At 60.4% G+C, this 14,056-nt stretch overlaps 1 protein-coding gene across 3 annotated transcripts in view; it reads left to right on the top strand.

The window, feature by feature from the left end:
* The window catches only part of LOC116954709 (tensin-3-like), a 106,839-nt gene extending 98,337 nt beyond the window's left edge, over nucleotides 1–8,502 (top strand). For all 3 annotated transcript variants that reach the window (XM_076052476.1, XM_076052478.1, XM_032975415.2), the window contains 7 exons: nucleotides 1,888–1,980; nucleotides 2,534–2,611; nucleotides 2,935–3,033; nucleotides 3,559–3,727; nucleotides 4,630–4,698; nucleotides 5,232–5,261; nucleotides 7,768–8,502. In XM_076052476.1, coding sequence (XP_075908591.1) covers nucleotides 1,888–1,980; nucleotides 2,534–2,611; nucleotides 2,935–3,033; nucleotides 3,559–3,727; nucleotides 4,630–4,698; nucleotides 5,232–5,261; nucleotides 7,768–7,906 — 677 coding nt within the window. In that variant the 3' untranslated portion in view covers nucleotides 7,907–8,502. The remainder of the gene's footprint in view (nucleotides 1–1,887; nucleotides 1,981–2,533; nucleotides 2,612–2,934; nucleotides 3,034–3,558; nucleotides 3,728–4,629; nucleotides 4,699–5,231; nucleotides 5,262–7,767) is intronic.
* Nucleotides 8,503–14,056: the final 5,554 nt, after the last annotated feature.

The raw sequence follows: 14,056 nt of genomic DNA, 5'->3' as shown, positions 1-14,056 counted from the left end.
TGTGTGTGTTGGTGTGTGTGTGTGTTGGTGTGCGTGTTGGTGTGTGTGCGTGTGTGTGTGTGTTGGTGTGTGTTGGTGTGTGTGTGTACAATATGAGTGGGGAGCGGTGGTGCAGCGGTTAGCGCGCTGCGCTACGAACCTGGCGACCCGAGTTCGATTCCCGCTCATGGCCAACACCGGTGACGATTATCTGAACCGGTCCCGGGCTTCCCCTAGGTCGACTCAGCCTCAAATGAGTACCTGGTGCGGTGTAGTAAACATCGCCACTGGGGAGACAAAGGCGGTCGGGCGTGGTGCTGGCCACCCACCCCCTCGTGTGCCGTTCCGGCCTTCACAGGCGCTGCTCGCTAACAGCACTTGCCCCTACAGTCTGTTCAGGCTACACGGGGGATCTTTGTCTTTGTACGATGAGAGACAAAGGCGGCCGGGCGTGCGCCGTGCCGGTCCTCGTAGGGCGCTCGCTAACAGCACTTGCCCCCCCCCCCGCGCCCCCCCACGACAAGCCTGTCGGAAGGCCTCGTTGGGTGGCGAGTGTACCTCGCTCGCTCACGCCGCGAGGTACACTCAAGTAGCCTCTTGCCGCAGGAGTCACCGTGCTGCCCCCCCCCAACTCTCTCTCACTGTCCACAACCCCCCCAACTCTCTCACACCCCCCCCAACTCTCTCTCACACCTCCACAACCCCCCCCCCCAACTCTCTCTCACACTGTCCACAATCCCCCCCCAACTCTCTCTCACACCATCCACAACCCCCCCCCCCAATACTCTCACACACCCATCCACAACCCCCCCCAACCTCTCACACCATCCACACCCCCCCCCCCACATCTCTCACACCATCCACAACCCCCCCCAACTCTCTCTCACACCATCCACAACCCCCCCCCCCAACTCTCTCTCACACCATCCACAACCCCCCCCCCCCAACTCTCTCTCACACTGTCCCACACCCCCCCCCACTCTCTCACACCATCCACAACCCCCCCCCCCCAACTCTCTCTCACACCATCCACAACCCCCCCCCCCAACTCTCTCTCACACCATCCACAACCCCCCCCCCCCCAACTCTCTCTCACACCATCCACAACCCCCCCCCCCCAACTCTCTCTCACACTGTCCACAATCCCCCCCCAACTCTCTCACACCATCCACAACCCCCCCCCCCCCCCAATCTCAAGTCTCTCACACCATCCACAACCCCCCCCCAACTCTCTCTCACACCATCCACAACCCCCCCCCAACTCTCTCTCACACCATCCACAACCCCCCCCCCCAACTCTCTCTCACACTGTCCACAATCCCCCCCCAACTCTCTCTCACACCATCCACAACCCCCCCCCCCCAACTCTCTCTCACACCATCCACAACCCCCCCCCCAACTCTCTCTCACACCATCCACAACCCCCCCCCCAACTCTCTCTCACACTGTCCACAATCCCCCCCCCCAACTCTCTCTCACACTGTCCACAATCCCCCCCAACTCTCTCTCACACCATCCACAACCCCCCCCCCCAATTCTCTCTCACACCATCCACAACCCCCCCCAACTCTCTCTCACACCATCCACAACCCCCCCCCCCCAACTTCTCTCTCACACCATCCACAACCCCCCCCCCAACTCTCTCTCACACTGTCCACAATCCCCCCCCAACTCTCTCTCACACCATCCACAACCCCCCCCCCAACTCTCTCTCACACCATCCACAACCCCCCCCCCCAACTCTCTCTCACACTGTCCACAATCCCCCCCAACTCTCTCTTCACACACCTTCCACAACCCCCCCCCCAACTCTCTCTCACACCATCCACAACCCCCCCCCCCCCAACTCTCTCTCACACCATCCACAACCCCCCCCCCCCACTCTCTCTCACCCCCCCCACTCCGCAGGAGACGGCACCAGCGAGCTGGTGCGTCACTTCCTCATCGAGTCCTGCGCCAAGGGGGTGCGGCTCAAGGGCTGCCCCAACGAGCCGGTGTTCGGTGAGTCGCGCCCCCCCCCCCCGCCAACACCCCCCCCCTCTCCCCGAGTTCGATTCCCCCGCCCCACGGCCACCGGGACCGGTGAACAAAGTCCCGGAACATCTTACCGTGGCCCGGCGTGGTGATGGCACCCAACCCACCCCCCACTCGTGTGCCGCGTTGGCCTTCACAGGTGCTGCTCGCTGAAGAGCACTTGCCTCAACAGTGTGTGTACGCCGCACGGGGGACCTTTGTCTGCGCGTGTGTGGGGAGCGGCGGCGCAGCGGTTAGCGCTACGCCGCGCTACGAACCCGGGGGCCAACACCGGCGACGATTGTCTTAACCGGTCCCGGGCCTCCCCTAGGTCGGCTCGGCCTCAAGTGAGTACCCGGTGTAGCGGTGTTTAGTGAACATCGCCACTGGGGAGACAAAGGCGGCCGGGCGTGCTGCCGGCCACGCCGCCGCCTGGTGCGCCGTTACCGGCCTTCGCGGGCGCTGCCCGCCAACGGCGCTTGCCCCGACGGTCCGTTGAAGGCGATACGGGGCCGGGTTCTTTGTCTTTGCTGTGCGGCAGGGAGTCTGACGGCGCTGGTGTACCAGCACTCCATCACACCACTCGCCCTGCCCTGCAAGCTCGCCATCCCCTCGCACGGTAACAGCGGCACTGCCACCGCACGCCGTCCGCGTGTGCCCGTGCACCTTCGGCCCGTGGTTGTACGTCTGCATGTCTGCCTGCTGCACGTGCGTCTGTCTCCGTGTCTTGTCTGTCCGTCGGGCTGCCCGTCCGGTTAGTCCGTTTGCGTGGGCCTGCGTCTGAGTAATTGTCTGCGATCTGACGATGTCCCCGCGTTGTTACCGCCGTGCGGAGTCTCACCGCACCCCCTGTGCCCCCTCCCCCCCCCATTGTACCCCCCCATTGTGCCCCCCATCCCCCCCCCATTGTGCCCCCCCCCCATCACTTCTGCCCCCGTGTAGACCCCCTGGACGTGGCGCTGGAACCCGTGGCGCGGGAGCCGACAGCGAGCCCACCAGTGGTGCCCAGCTCCGTCTCCGAGCTCCTGCGGCAGGGGGCAGGTGAGTGGGGGGCACGGGGGATAGTGACGATGGTGGTGGTGGTGACGGTGGTGGTGGTGGTGGTGACGATGGTGGTGGTGGTGGTGACGATGGTGGTGGTGGTGACGATGGTGGTGCTGTCGGTGGTGGTGGTGACGATGGTGGTGGTGGTGGTGACGATGGTGGTGCCGTCGGTGGTGGTGGTGACGATGGTGGTGGTGACGGTGGTGGTGGTGACGATGGTGGTGGTCGTGACGATGGTGGTGGTCGTGACGATGGTGGTGGTGACGATGGTGGTGGTGGTGACGATGGTGGTGGTGACGATGATGGTGCTGTCGGTGGTGAAGGTCGTCGTGGTAATGCCGACTCTGGTAATGGTATTGATGGAGATAGTGCTGGTGGTGATGTGAAGAGCGATGTCATTTGCTCAGTGAGGCTTCTTTGAGTCTCAACACTCCTGCGCCTAGGGTATGTTATCATTTCCTTACGTCCACTGGTCACTCACTGATCCTCCCTCCCTCCCCTGCCCTCCCCCGCACGGCGCAGCGTGCAATGTCCTCTTCCTGGGCGTTGTGGAGATGGAGTCGCTCACGGGCCCGCTGGCCGTGGGCAAGGCCGTGAGCGAGACGCTGACGCAAAGTCCCGCACCCACGCCCACCGTCGTCCACTTCAAAGTGTCGGACCAGGGCATCACGCTCACGGACAACCAGCGCAGGTGTCCAGGGGGGCCCCCCCCGCACCACCCACCCATCGCCCCACCCCCTCGCCCCCCCCCCTCCTCACCTCTCGCCCAGCGCCCTTCACTTCCCCCCCCCCGCCATTCTCACACACTCAGCCACATTCTTGCCTACCCATTCACACACCCACTCGCCCATTTAAAAAAAAAAACTCGCCCACCCACCAATCCACCCGCCAATCCACCCGCCAACGCACCTACCCGCTAACCCACCCACCAACACACCCACCAACCCACCCACCAACGCACCTACCCACCCACCAACCCACCTACCCACCCACCAACCCACCCACCAACGCACCCACCCACGAATGCACCCATCCACCAACGCACGCACCCGCCAATCCACCCGCCAACGCACCTACCCGCTAACCCACCCACCAACCAACCCACCAACCCACCAACCCACCCACACCTATCAACGCACCCATCCACCAACGCACCTATCCACCAATCCACCCATCCACACATCCACCAATCCACCCACCAACCCACCCACACCTACCAACGCACCCATCCACCAACGCACCCATCCACCCATCCACCAATCCACCAATCCACCCACCAACCCATCCACCAACGCACCCATCCACCAATCCACTCACCCATCCACCCATCCACCAATCCACCCACCCACCAACCCATCCACCAACGCACCCACCCACCAACCCACCCACCCACCAACGCACCCACCAATGCTGTTTACCCGGACGAGACCACGGCGGCACCGGAACACGAGAGTCTCGTTGGCAACGTCGCGAGCGCTCTGGGTCTCGCCGGTGTGACGATGCGACACCCCAAACGCCGTGCAGCGTCACCGCCGCGTTGGCGGGCGAGGGGGGTTTGGGTTTTGACGGCGGGCTCCGTGTTCCCCTCGCCAGGTTGTTTTTCCGAAGGCACTACCCTGTCTCCACGGTCACCTTCTGCGACCTGGACCCTCAGAACCGACGGTGAGGATGGGCACAAAGACACCACCACCACCACCCCCACTCCCGCGTTTAGCCTTTAACAAGCGCTGTGAAGGCCGGCACGGCGCACGAGGAAGTGGTCTGGCTAACACCACCACCACCACCACACCCGGCAACCTTTGTTTCCCAAGTGCTGATGTTTACACACCGCAGCAGGTACTCATTTAAGGCCGAGTCTACCTAGGGGAGGCCCAGGACCGGTTCAGATAGTGAGATGAACACGCGCGCACGCGTACGCACCCACGCACCAACGCATACGGACGTGTTGCACGCACACACACGGGCGGGCGCGTGTCTGCTGCTGCGTGTGCGTACGTGTGCGTGTGTGTGTGTGCGCGCATGTGTGTGTGTGCGCGTGTGTCTGTGCGCGTGCATGCGTGTGCGTGCATGTGTGTGTGTCTGTCTGTGTGTGCGCGTGTGTGTGTGTGTGCGTGTGTGCGTGTGTGTGTGTGCGTGTGCGTGTCTGTGTGTGTGTGCCGTCACCGGACCCCCTCCGCCCGCGGTGCCGAGGGCAGCTGGAGGAGAGAAAACGGCAACAACGCAGCGTGAGTGCCGGGGACCCTGGGACCCCACACACAGACCCCACACACAGACCCCACACACAGACCCCAGCTAGACCCCACACACAGACCCCACACACAGACCCCAGCTAGACCCCACACACAGACCCCAGCTAGACCCCACACACAGACCCCAGCTAGACCCCAGCTAGACCCCACACACAGACCCCAGCTAGACCCCAGCTAGACCCCACACACAGACCCCAGCTAGACCCCACACACAGACCCCAGCTAGACCCCACACACAGACCCCAGCTAGACCCCAGCTAGACCCCACACACAGACCCCAGCTAGACCCCACACACAGACCCCAGCTAGACCCCAGCTAGACCCCACACACAGACCCCAGCTAGACCCCACACACAGACCCCAGCTAGACCCCACACACAGACCCCAGCTAGACCCCAGCTAGACCCCACACACAGACCCCAGCTAGACCCCACACACAGACCCCAGCTAGACCCCAGCTAGACCCCACACACAGACCCCAGCTAGACCCCACACACAGACCCCAGCTAGACCCCACACACAGACCCCAGCTAGACCCCAGCTAGACCCCAGACACAGACCCCAGCTAGACCCCACACACAGACCCCAGCTAGACCCCACACACAGACCCCAGCTAGACCCCAGCTAGACCCCACACACAGACCCCAGCTAGACCCCACACACAGACCCCACACACAGACCCCAGCTAGACCCCACACACAGACCCCAGCTAGACCCCACACACAGACCCCAGCTAGACCCCAGCTAGACCCCACACACAGACCCCTGCTAGACCCCAGCTAGACCCCACACACAGACCCCAGCTAGACCCCAGCTAGACCCCAGCTAGACCCCAGCTAGACCCCAGCTAGACCCCACACACAGACCCCAGCTAGACCCCAGCTCGACCCCACACACAGATCCCAGCTAGACCCCAGCTAGACTCCACACACAGACCCCAGCTAGACCCCAGCTAGACCCCACACACAGACCCCAGCTAGACCCCACACACAGACCCCAGCTAGACCCCACACACAGACCCCAGCTAGACCCCAGCTAGACCCCACACACAGACCCCAGCTAGACCCCACACACAGACCCCACACACAGACCCCAGCTAGACCCCACACACAGACCCCAGCTAGACCCCACACACAGACCCCAGCTAGACCCCAGCTAGACCCCACACACAGACCCCTGCTAGACCCCAGCTAGACCCCACACACAGACCCCAGCTAGACCCCACACAGAGACCCCAGCTAGACCCCACACACAGACCCCAGCTAGACCCCAGCTAAACCCCACACACAGACCCCAGCTAGACCCCAGCTAGACCCCACACACAGACCCCAGCTAGACCCCACACACAGACCCCAGCTAGACCCCACACACAGACCCCAGCTAGTCCCCACACACAGACCCCTGCTAGACCCCATACACAGACCCCACACACAGACCCCAGCTAGACCCCACACACAAACCCCTGCTAGACCCCACACACAAACCCCAGCTAGACCCCACACACAGACCCCTGCTAGACCCCATACACAGACCCCACACACAGACCCCAGCTACACCCCACACACAAACCCCTGCTAGACCCCACACACAAACCCCTGCTAGACCCCACACACAAACCCCAGCTAGACCCTACACACAGACCCCAGCTAGACCCCACACAAACCCCAGCTAGACCCCACACACAGACCCCTGCTAGACCCCACACACAGACCCCAGCTAGACCCCACACACAGACCCCAGCTAGACCCCACACACAGACCCCTGCTAGACCCCACACACAGACCCCAGCTAGACCCCACACACAGACCCCAGCTAGACCCCACACACAAACCCCTGCTAGACCCTACACACAGACCCCTGCTAGACCCCATACACAGACCCCACACACAGACCCCAGCTACACCCCACACACAAACCCCTGCTAGACCCCACACACAAACCCCTGCTAGACCCCACACACAAACCCCAGCTAGACCCTACACACAGACCCCAGCTAGACCCCACACAAACCCCAGCTAGACCCCACACACAGACCCCTGCTAGACCCCACACACAGACCCCAGCTAGACCCCACACACAGACCCCAGCTAGACCCCACACACAGACCCCTGCTAGACCCCACACACAGACCCCAGCTAGACCCCACACACAGACCCCAGCTAGACCCCACACACAAACCCCTGCTAGACCCTACACACAGACCCTGCGGGACCCCAACCGAGGCCCCTGATTAAACGGGCCGATTGCTCGGTAATAGCTAGGAAACGTTTCCTGACCGTGCTTGAATGAGTGCAAGTTCCGGTTTGAACCTCCTAATGATGTTCATATTTGCTGTGCTCTGCACAAACACTCGCTCGCATAAACACGCACGCGCGCGCGCACACGCGTGCCCCAACACACACCTGCACGCGCACACACATGCACGCACGCGCACGCACGCACACGCCACCGACGCACGTGCTCGACGCGCTCGCACACGCAGTGTGTTCGGCTTCGTGGCGCGCAAGCAAGGCAGCGTGTCCGACAATATGTGCCACCTCTTCGCCGAGCTGGACCCCGAGCAGCCCGCCTCCGCCATCGTCAACTTCGTCTCCAAAGTCATGATCGGCTCCACCCGCTAGTCCACTTCCTGCTGCCACTCTGCCGACTTCCCGTCAGCTCGCCTCCCCGCCAACCTACAAACGTTTTTTTTCTAAGCCACCTTACCTCCGCTGCCCCCAGCGGGTGCCACCCGCTCGCTCTCACGGCTGTTACGCTGAAGCATCCTCGGCAGACATGATCTATCTACTGCTGAACGGGGGCCTCCCCGACCTGCCGCGGACTGCACGCGTATACGGTTCCCAGAGGCAGGCTGCAGCGGGTGAGGATTGGGGTGACCGTACCGTGCCGATGAGTCCTTGCCAGGACGAAACTGGCGCGTCGCGCGCGGGTGTCTGTCGCCGCGTCGTTACGCCCTCCGCAGCTGCCGTTTCCGCTTCTTTAAGGGGTCGGCGTCCCACGCGTTTCCGATCCGCGCGTCGCAGCGAGTCTCGGACGCTGGCAAGCGAACGCACGCGCGCTAAGTCTTTAGGGGCGTCGATCGCGTAGCTTTTCTGAATGAATTCCTCTGCAACTCGGGAGGAGAGTTAGGACGCCGCTCCTCACGGCCGGTGCGAGGGGGGCGACCGTGGGCAGAGAGAGGCTGGCGATGGGAGGGGGGGGGGGGGCAATGATGGGGGGGGGGGGGTAGGGAGATGGTGTGAGGTGCAGATGTGAGGGAAAGGAGGAAGAGGGGTAAATGATGTGAGGGGGAAAATCTGATGAGGTGGTGTTGGAGATGCTGTGAGGGGGGGGGGGGGGCAGGAGATGTGAGGAGGAGGTCAATGGGAGGAGGAAAGTGATCCACGCGTGGAGGAGGAGGAAGTGTGACGCAAGGGGAGATTGTGTCAGGAGAAAGTAGGGCAAAAAGATGCGAGGGGAGGCGATGATGACGATGGCGATGATGTGCGTGCCCTGGCTTTACGAGCATTTACGAGGGCAGTGCGTGACGAGGGCTCCGACCGTGCGGTGTGTGACGAGGGCCTTGCTTGCACGGCGGCTCGCAGCCCATGCTGAGCAACGTGCCACAAAGACGCCTCGAGTCCACGTGACAAGAAATCGTAACCATGTGACAAGAAATCGTAACCATGTGACAAGGGGCCGAGCCGCCCAGAATGCATTGCAAAGGCTCGGCATTGCTCCCCTTATAAACATAACGGGCGACATTTTTTTGACGTGGGGTTAGAGTATTATCTCTTTTTTTTATTCTTTTACTTACAAAAGTAAATGAGACAAAAAGAAATCTGACAGGCGTCGTCAAACTGATTTTTCGGCTCAGGCCTCGCAATGGATCCGGCCGAATTTGTGTTGTCGTGACCCCCCCCCCACCACCCGACAGATGAAATTGTCACGTGGGTGCACACGCGTTTCGCGACGCATCGGTGGCGGAGTTAAACGACATCGTCAGCTCGGCGGGGGATGCGGCGATCGGTCAGGCGGCGCCCTCAATCCTGTTGAAAACAAAACTCACGGTGGTTTGGCCACCAGGGGGAGCCAAAGGCACGCCCTGCCCCCACGTGAGCGACGCTCCTATTATGACGTTTCGGCTCAACTCGCCAATGGGGAGAGAGCGACTCGGAGCAAACAACGCGCTCACCCCATCCAGTCACTCACACCCTCAAAGATTCCGCCGTTAGACTGTAAACAGACGGTGAAGGCCGGCACGGCTACACGAGGGGGGTGGGTGGCTAGCAACCGCGCCAGACAGCCTTTGTCTCCCCCACGTGCCGATGTGTATACACCGCACCAGGTACTCATTTGAGGCGGAGTCGACCTAGGGGAGGACCGGGTTCAAATAATTCCTCACCCCACCCCAGTCACTCCCTCACTCCACCCCAGTCACTCCCTCACCCCAGTCACTCACCCCACCCCAGTCACTCACCCCACCCCAGTCACTCCCTCACCCCACCCCAGTCACTCCCTCACTCCACCCCAGTCACTCCCTCACCCTACCCCAGTCACTCACCTCACCCCAGTCACTCCTCACCCCACCCCAGTCACTCCCTCACCCACCCCAGTCACTCCCTCACCCCATCCCAGTCACTCCCTCACCCCACCCCAGTCACTCCCTCACCCCAGTCACTCCTTCACTCCACCCCAGTCACTCCCTGACCCCACCCCAGTCACTCCCTCACCCCACCCCAGTCACTCCCTCACCTCACCCCAGTCACTCACCCCACCCCAGTCACTCCCTCACCCCACCCCAGTCACTCCCTCACCCCATCCCAGTCACTCCCTCACTCCACCCCAGTCATTCCCTCACCTCACCCCAGTCACTCCCTCATCCCACCCCAGTCACTCCCCCAGCCCAGTCACTCCCTCACCTCACCCCAGTCACTCCCTCACCTAACCCCAGTCACTCCCCCACTCCACCCCAGTCACTCCCTCAACTCACTCCAGTCACTCCCCCACCCCAGTCACTCCCCCACCCCAGTCACTCCCTCACCCCAGTCACACCTTCACTCACCCACATCCTTCAAGGAAACGGGACCCAGAGGATGAACGAATCCGAATTCGTGTTTCTGCGAAGCACGTGGTAAGGTCACGTGGCAGGCAATAAATAACAACGACGACGATGACGATAGAGAGAAGAGCCCCGGGTAAATATTAATGATTGTCGAGTATGAACGCAAAGTGTAATAACTTATAGCACGTGTCGCGTTACATGCGTTATAACCCATGCTGTCGGGGAGGGGGGGGGGGGGGACGGCTTGGCCTGTCAACCCGTATGGTTTTAACCCCTTAATCTTCTTGTCCATGGAAATTTGAGTTTTCAGGTCCATACGGCGTACAGCCGTTTTCATTACGGGCAACAACAAAAAAACAATAACATGTCTACGTGTTTGTGTTTCTCCCTTGTGATGGGACGTTGTAGGATGGAACGTTGAGCTTTATAAGGGGCACGCAGGGGTGACCAATAAGCTCTGAATTGGTCTGTGATAAGGTAGGGGTTGACGGGTATGGAAGAGTCACTGGTAATGCTGTGTCTGTGTATGTACGTTATCTCGATGTGAAATCGACAAGCTAAATGTATATTTTTTTCCACAGTAACTGAATATTTACGTTGCAAGCGAGACAACAACACTTGCGTGCGTTTTAGAGACGTAGGGGCACCCGCGCGCGCGCGCGTGCACGGCGTCAGGAGCGAGCGAACGACGACTCCGGGGGGGTGTCACGATCGGCGTTTGTCGGCGCGCGCCGCGTCCCCAACCAACCCACCCACCCCTACCCTTCTCGGGGTTGGTGTGTGGTGTGGTGTGTGGTGTGTGCCAGTGGCTGCGCGTGCCACTCGAGACGCGTGCCGCTTGTGGGATGTGCCACTGGAAGCGCGTGCCACCTGATTGAAGCACGTGCCACTCGAAGCACGTCGCACTCGAAGCACGTGCCAACTGATTGATGCCCGTGCCACTCGAAGCACGTGGCGCTCGATGCACGTGCCAACTGATTGATGCCCGTGCCACTCGATGCACGTGCCACTCTAAGCACGCGCCACCTGATTGATGCCCGTGGCACTCGAAGCACGCGCCACCTGAATATGCCCGTGCCACTCGAAGCACGTGGCACTCGAAGCACGCGCCACCTGATTATGCCCGTGCCACTCGAAGCACGTGCCAACTGATTGATGCCTGTGCCACTCAAAGCACATGGCACTCGAAGCATGTGCCAACTGATTGACGCCCGTGCTACTCGAAGTACGCGGCACTCGAAGCACGTGTCACCCGATTGTGTGTGCCACTCGAAGCACGTGCCAACTGATTGATGCCCGTGCCACTCGAGGCACGTGCCACTCGAAGCACGTGCCACTCGAAGCACGTGGCACTCGAAGCACGTGGCACTCGAAGCATGTGCCAACTGATTGATGCCCGTGCCACGCGAAGCACGTGGCACTCGAAGCACGTGCCAACTGATTGATGCACGTGGCGCTCGAAGCACGTGCCAACTGATTGATGCCCGTGCCACTCGAAGCACGTGGCACTCGAAGCACGTGCCACGCGAAGCACGTGCCAACTGATTGATGCCCGTGTCACTCGAAGCACGTGCCACCTGATTATGCCCGTGGCACTCGAAGCACGTGGCACTCGAAGCACGTGCCAACTGATTGATGCACGTGGCGCTCGAAGCACGTGCCAGCTGATTGATGCCCGTGCCACTCGAAGCACGTGGCACTCGAAGCACGTGCCACGCGAAGCACGTGCCAACTGATTGATGCCCGTGCCACTCGAAGCACGTGCCACCTGATTATGCCCGTGGCTCTCGAAGCACGTGGCTCTCGAAGCACGTGTCACCCGATTGTTGTGCGTGCCATCTGATACCCGTGCCACGCCCGGTGCCCGTCGTGCCCAGGGGAGACGCGGTACTCCACGGATTTTGGGGGGGCGGGGAGGGGGGGGAGTCGGCTGCTGGCAGGATCCGTGCCAATATCCCGTCGAACCGTGATGCATTTGAGCACCGTGCCGCTCTCCCGTTACTAAGTGTTACTGCAGTACTAATAATTACAGGTTTATATAAATGTTGTGTTCATGCCTTTAAAGACATATGTATACATATATACGGTCTAAACAAATATATATTTATTTTTGGCTGCACTGAAATATAAACTGTGCTTAATACGTGTCCTGTGTGGAAATTAGTTTGCGTTATTCCGGTCGACTCGGCCTTACATGGATGGGTCCCTAGTGCGATCAGAATTGGGGGAGACAAAGGCGGCCGGCCGTGGTGTTAGCCACCGACCCCGTCGTGTGCTGTCGGCCTCAATAGGTGCTACTCGCTAACAGCAGTTCCATTTTCTTACTGGGTACGATGGCCTCTATAAATTTAATTCTGCCGCTCATTATTCCCCTGAGCAAGATGTCCTCCTTAATTAAACCCCTGACTAAGATGGCCGGCCTGATGTAAAGTTGAATAAGATGTCCTGCCATGACACTTCCCTACACCAGATGTCCTCTATAATTGCATCCATACGAAGAATTGCCTCCCTGACAACCCTGTGTAAGGTATTTATTTCCCTAAGCAATGTGGCGAAATCACTGAGAACCGAATCTCTAAATAGCTGCTCGACATTGGCCATGCAAAAAAAATCATCCCTAAGCAAGATGGCCTACTTGCTTCACCATCCCTGAGCAAGATGGCCTACCTGCTTCACTACCCCTGAGCAAGTTGGCCTACCTGCTTCATCCCTGAGCAAGATGGCCTACCTGCTTCACCATCCCTGAGCAAGTTGGCCTACCTGCTTCACCACCCCTGAGCAAGGTGGCCTACCTGCTTCACCATCCCTCAGCAAGGTGGCCTACCTGCATCACCACCCCTAAGCAAGAAGGCCTACATGCTTCACCCCTGAGCAAGGTGGCCTACCTGCTTCACCACCCCTGATCAAGATGGCCTACATGCTTCACAACCCCTGAGCAAGGTGGCCTACCTGCTTTATCCCTGAGCAAGGTGGCCAATCTGCTTCACCATCCCTGAGCAAGATGGCCTACCTGCTTCACTACCCCTGAGCAAGTTGACCTACCTGCTTCACTATCCCTGAGCAAGGTGGCCTATCTGCTTCAGCACCTCTGAGCAAGTTGGCCTACCTAATTCACCACTCCTGAGCAAGGTGGCCTACCTGCTTCACCACCCCTGAGCAAGATGGCCTACCTGCTTCACGACTTCTGAGCAAATTGGCCTACCTGCTTCACCACCCCTGAGCAAGATGACCTACCTGCTTCATCACCACAGAGCAATGTGGCCTACCTGCTTCACCACCCCTGAGCAAGGTGGCCTACCTGCTTCACCATCCCTGAGCAAGATGGCCTACCTGCTTCACTACCCCTGAGCAAGATGGCCTACCTGCTTCACGACCCCTAAGCAAATTGGCCTACCTGCTTCACCACCCCTGAGCAAGATGGCCTACCTGCTTCACTACCCCTGAGCAAGTTGCCCTACCTGCTTCACCACCCCTGAGCAAGGTGGCCTACCTGCTTCACCATCCCTGAGCAAGGTGGCCTACCTGCTTCACCACCCCTGAGCAAGGTGGCCTACCTGATTCACTATCCCTGAGCAAGGTGGCCTACCTGCTTCACCATCCCTGAGCAAGGTGGCCTACCTGCTTTATCCCTGAGCAAGGTGGCCAATCTGCTTCATCCCTGAGCAAGGTGGCCTCCCTGAGCAAGGTGGCCTACCTGCTTCACCATCCCTGAGCAAGTTGGCCTACC

This window comes from Petromyzon marinus, chromosome 56, assembly GCF_048934315.1.
Source record: "Petromyzon marinus isolate PM22_M1 ecotype Great Lakes invasive population chromosome 56, UKy_Petmar_22M1.pri1.0, whole genome shotgun sequence".
Classification (NCBI taxonomy): domain Eukaryota; kingdom Metazoa; phylum Chordata; class Hyperoartia; order Petromyzontiformes; family Petromyzontidae; genus Petromyzon; species Petromyzon marinus.
This window is presented reverse-complemented; position numbering and strand designations above follow the sequence as displayed.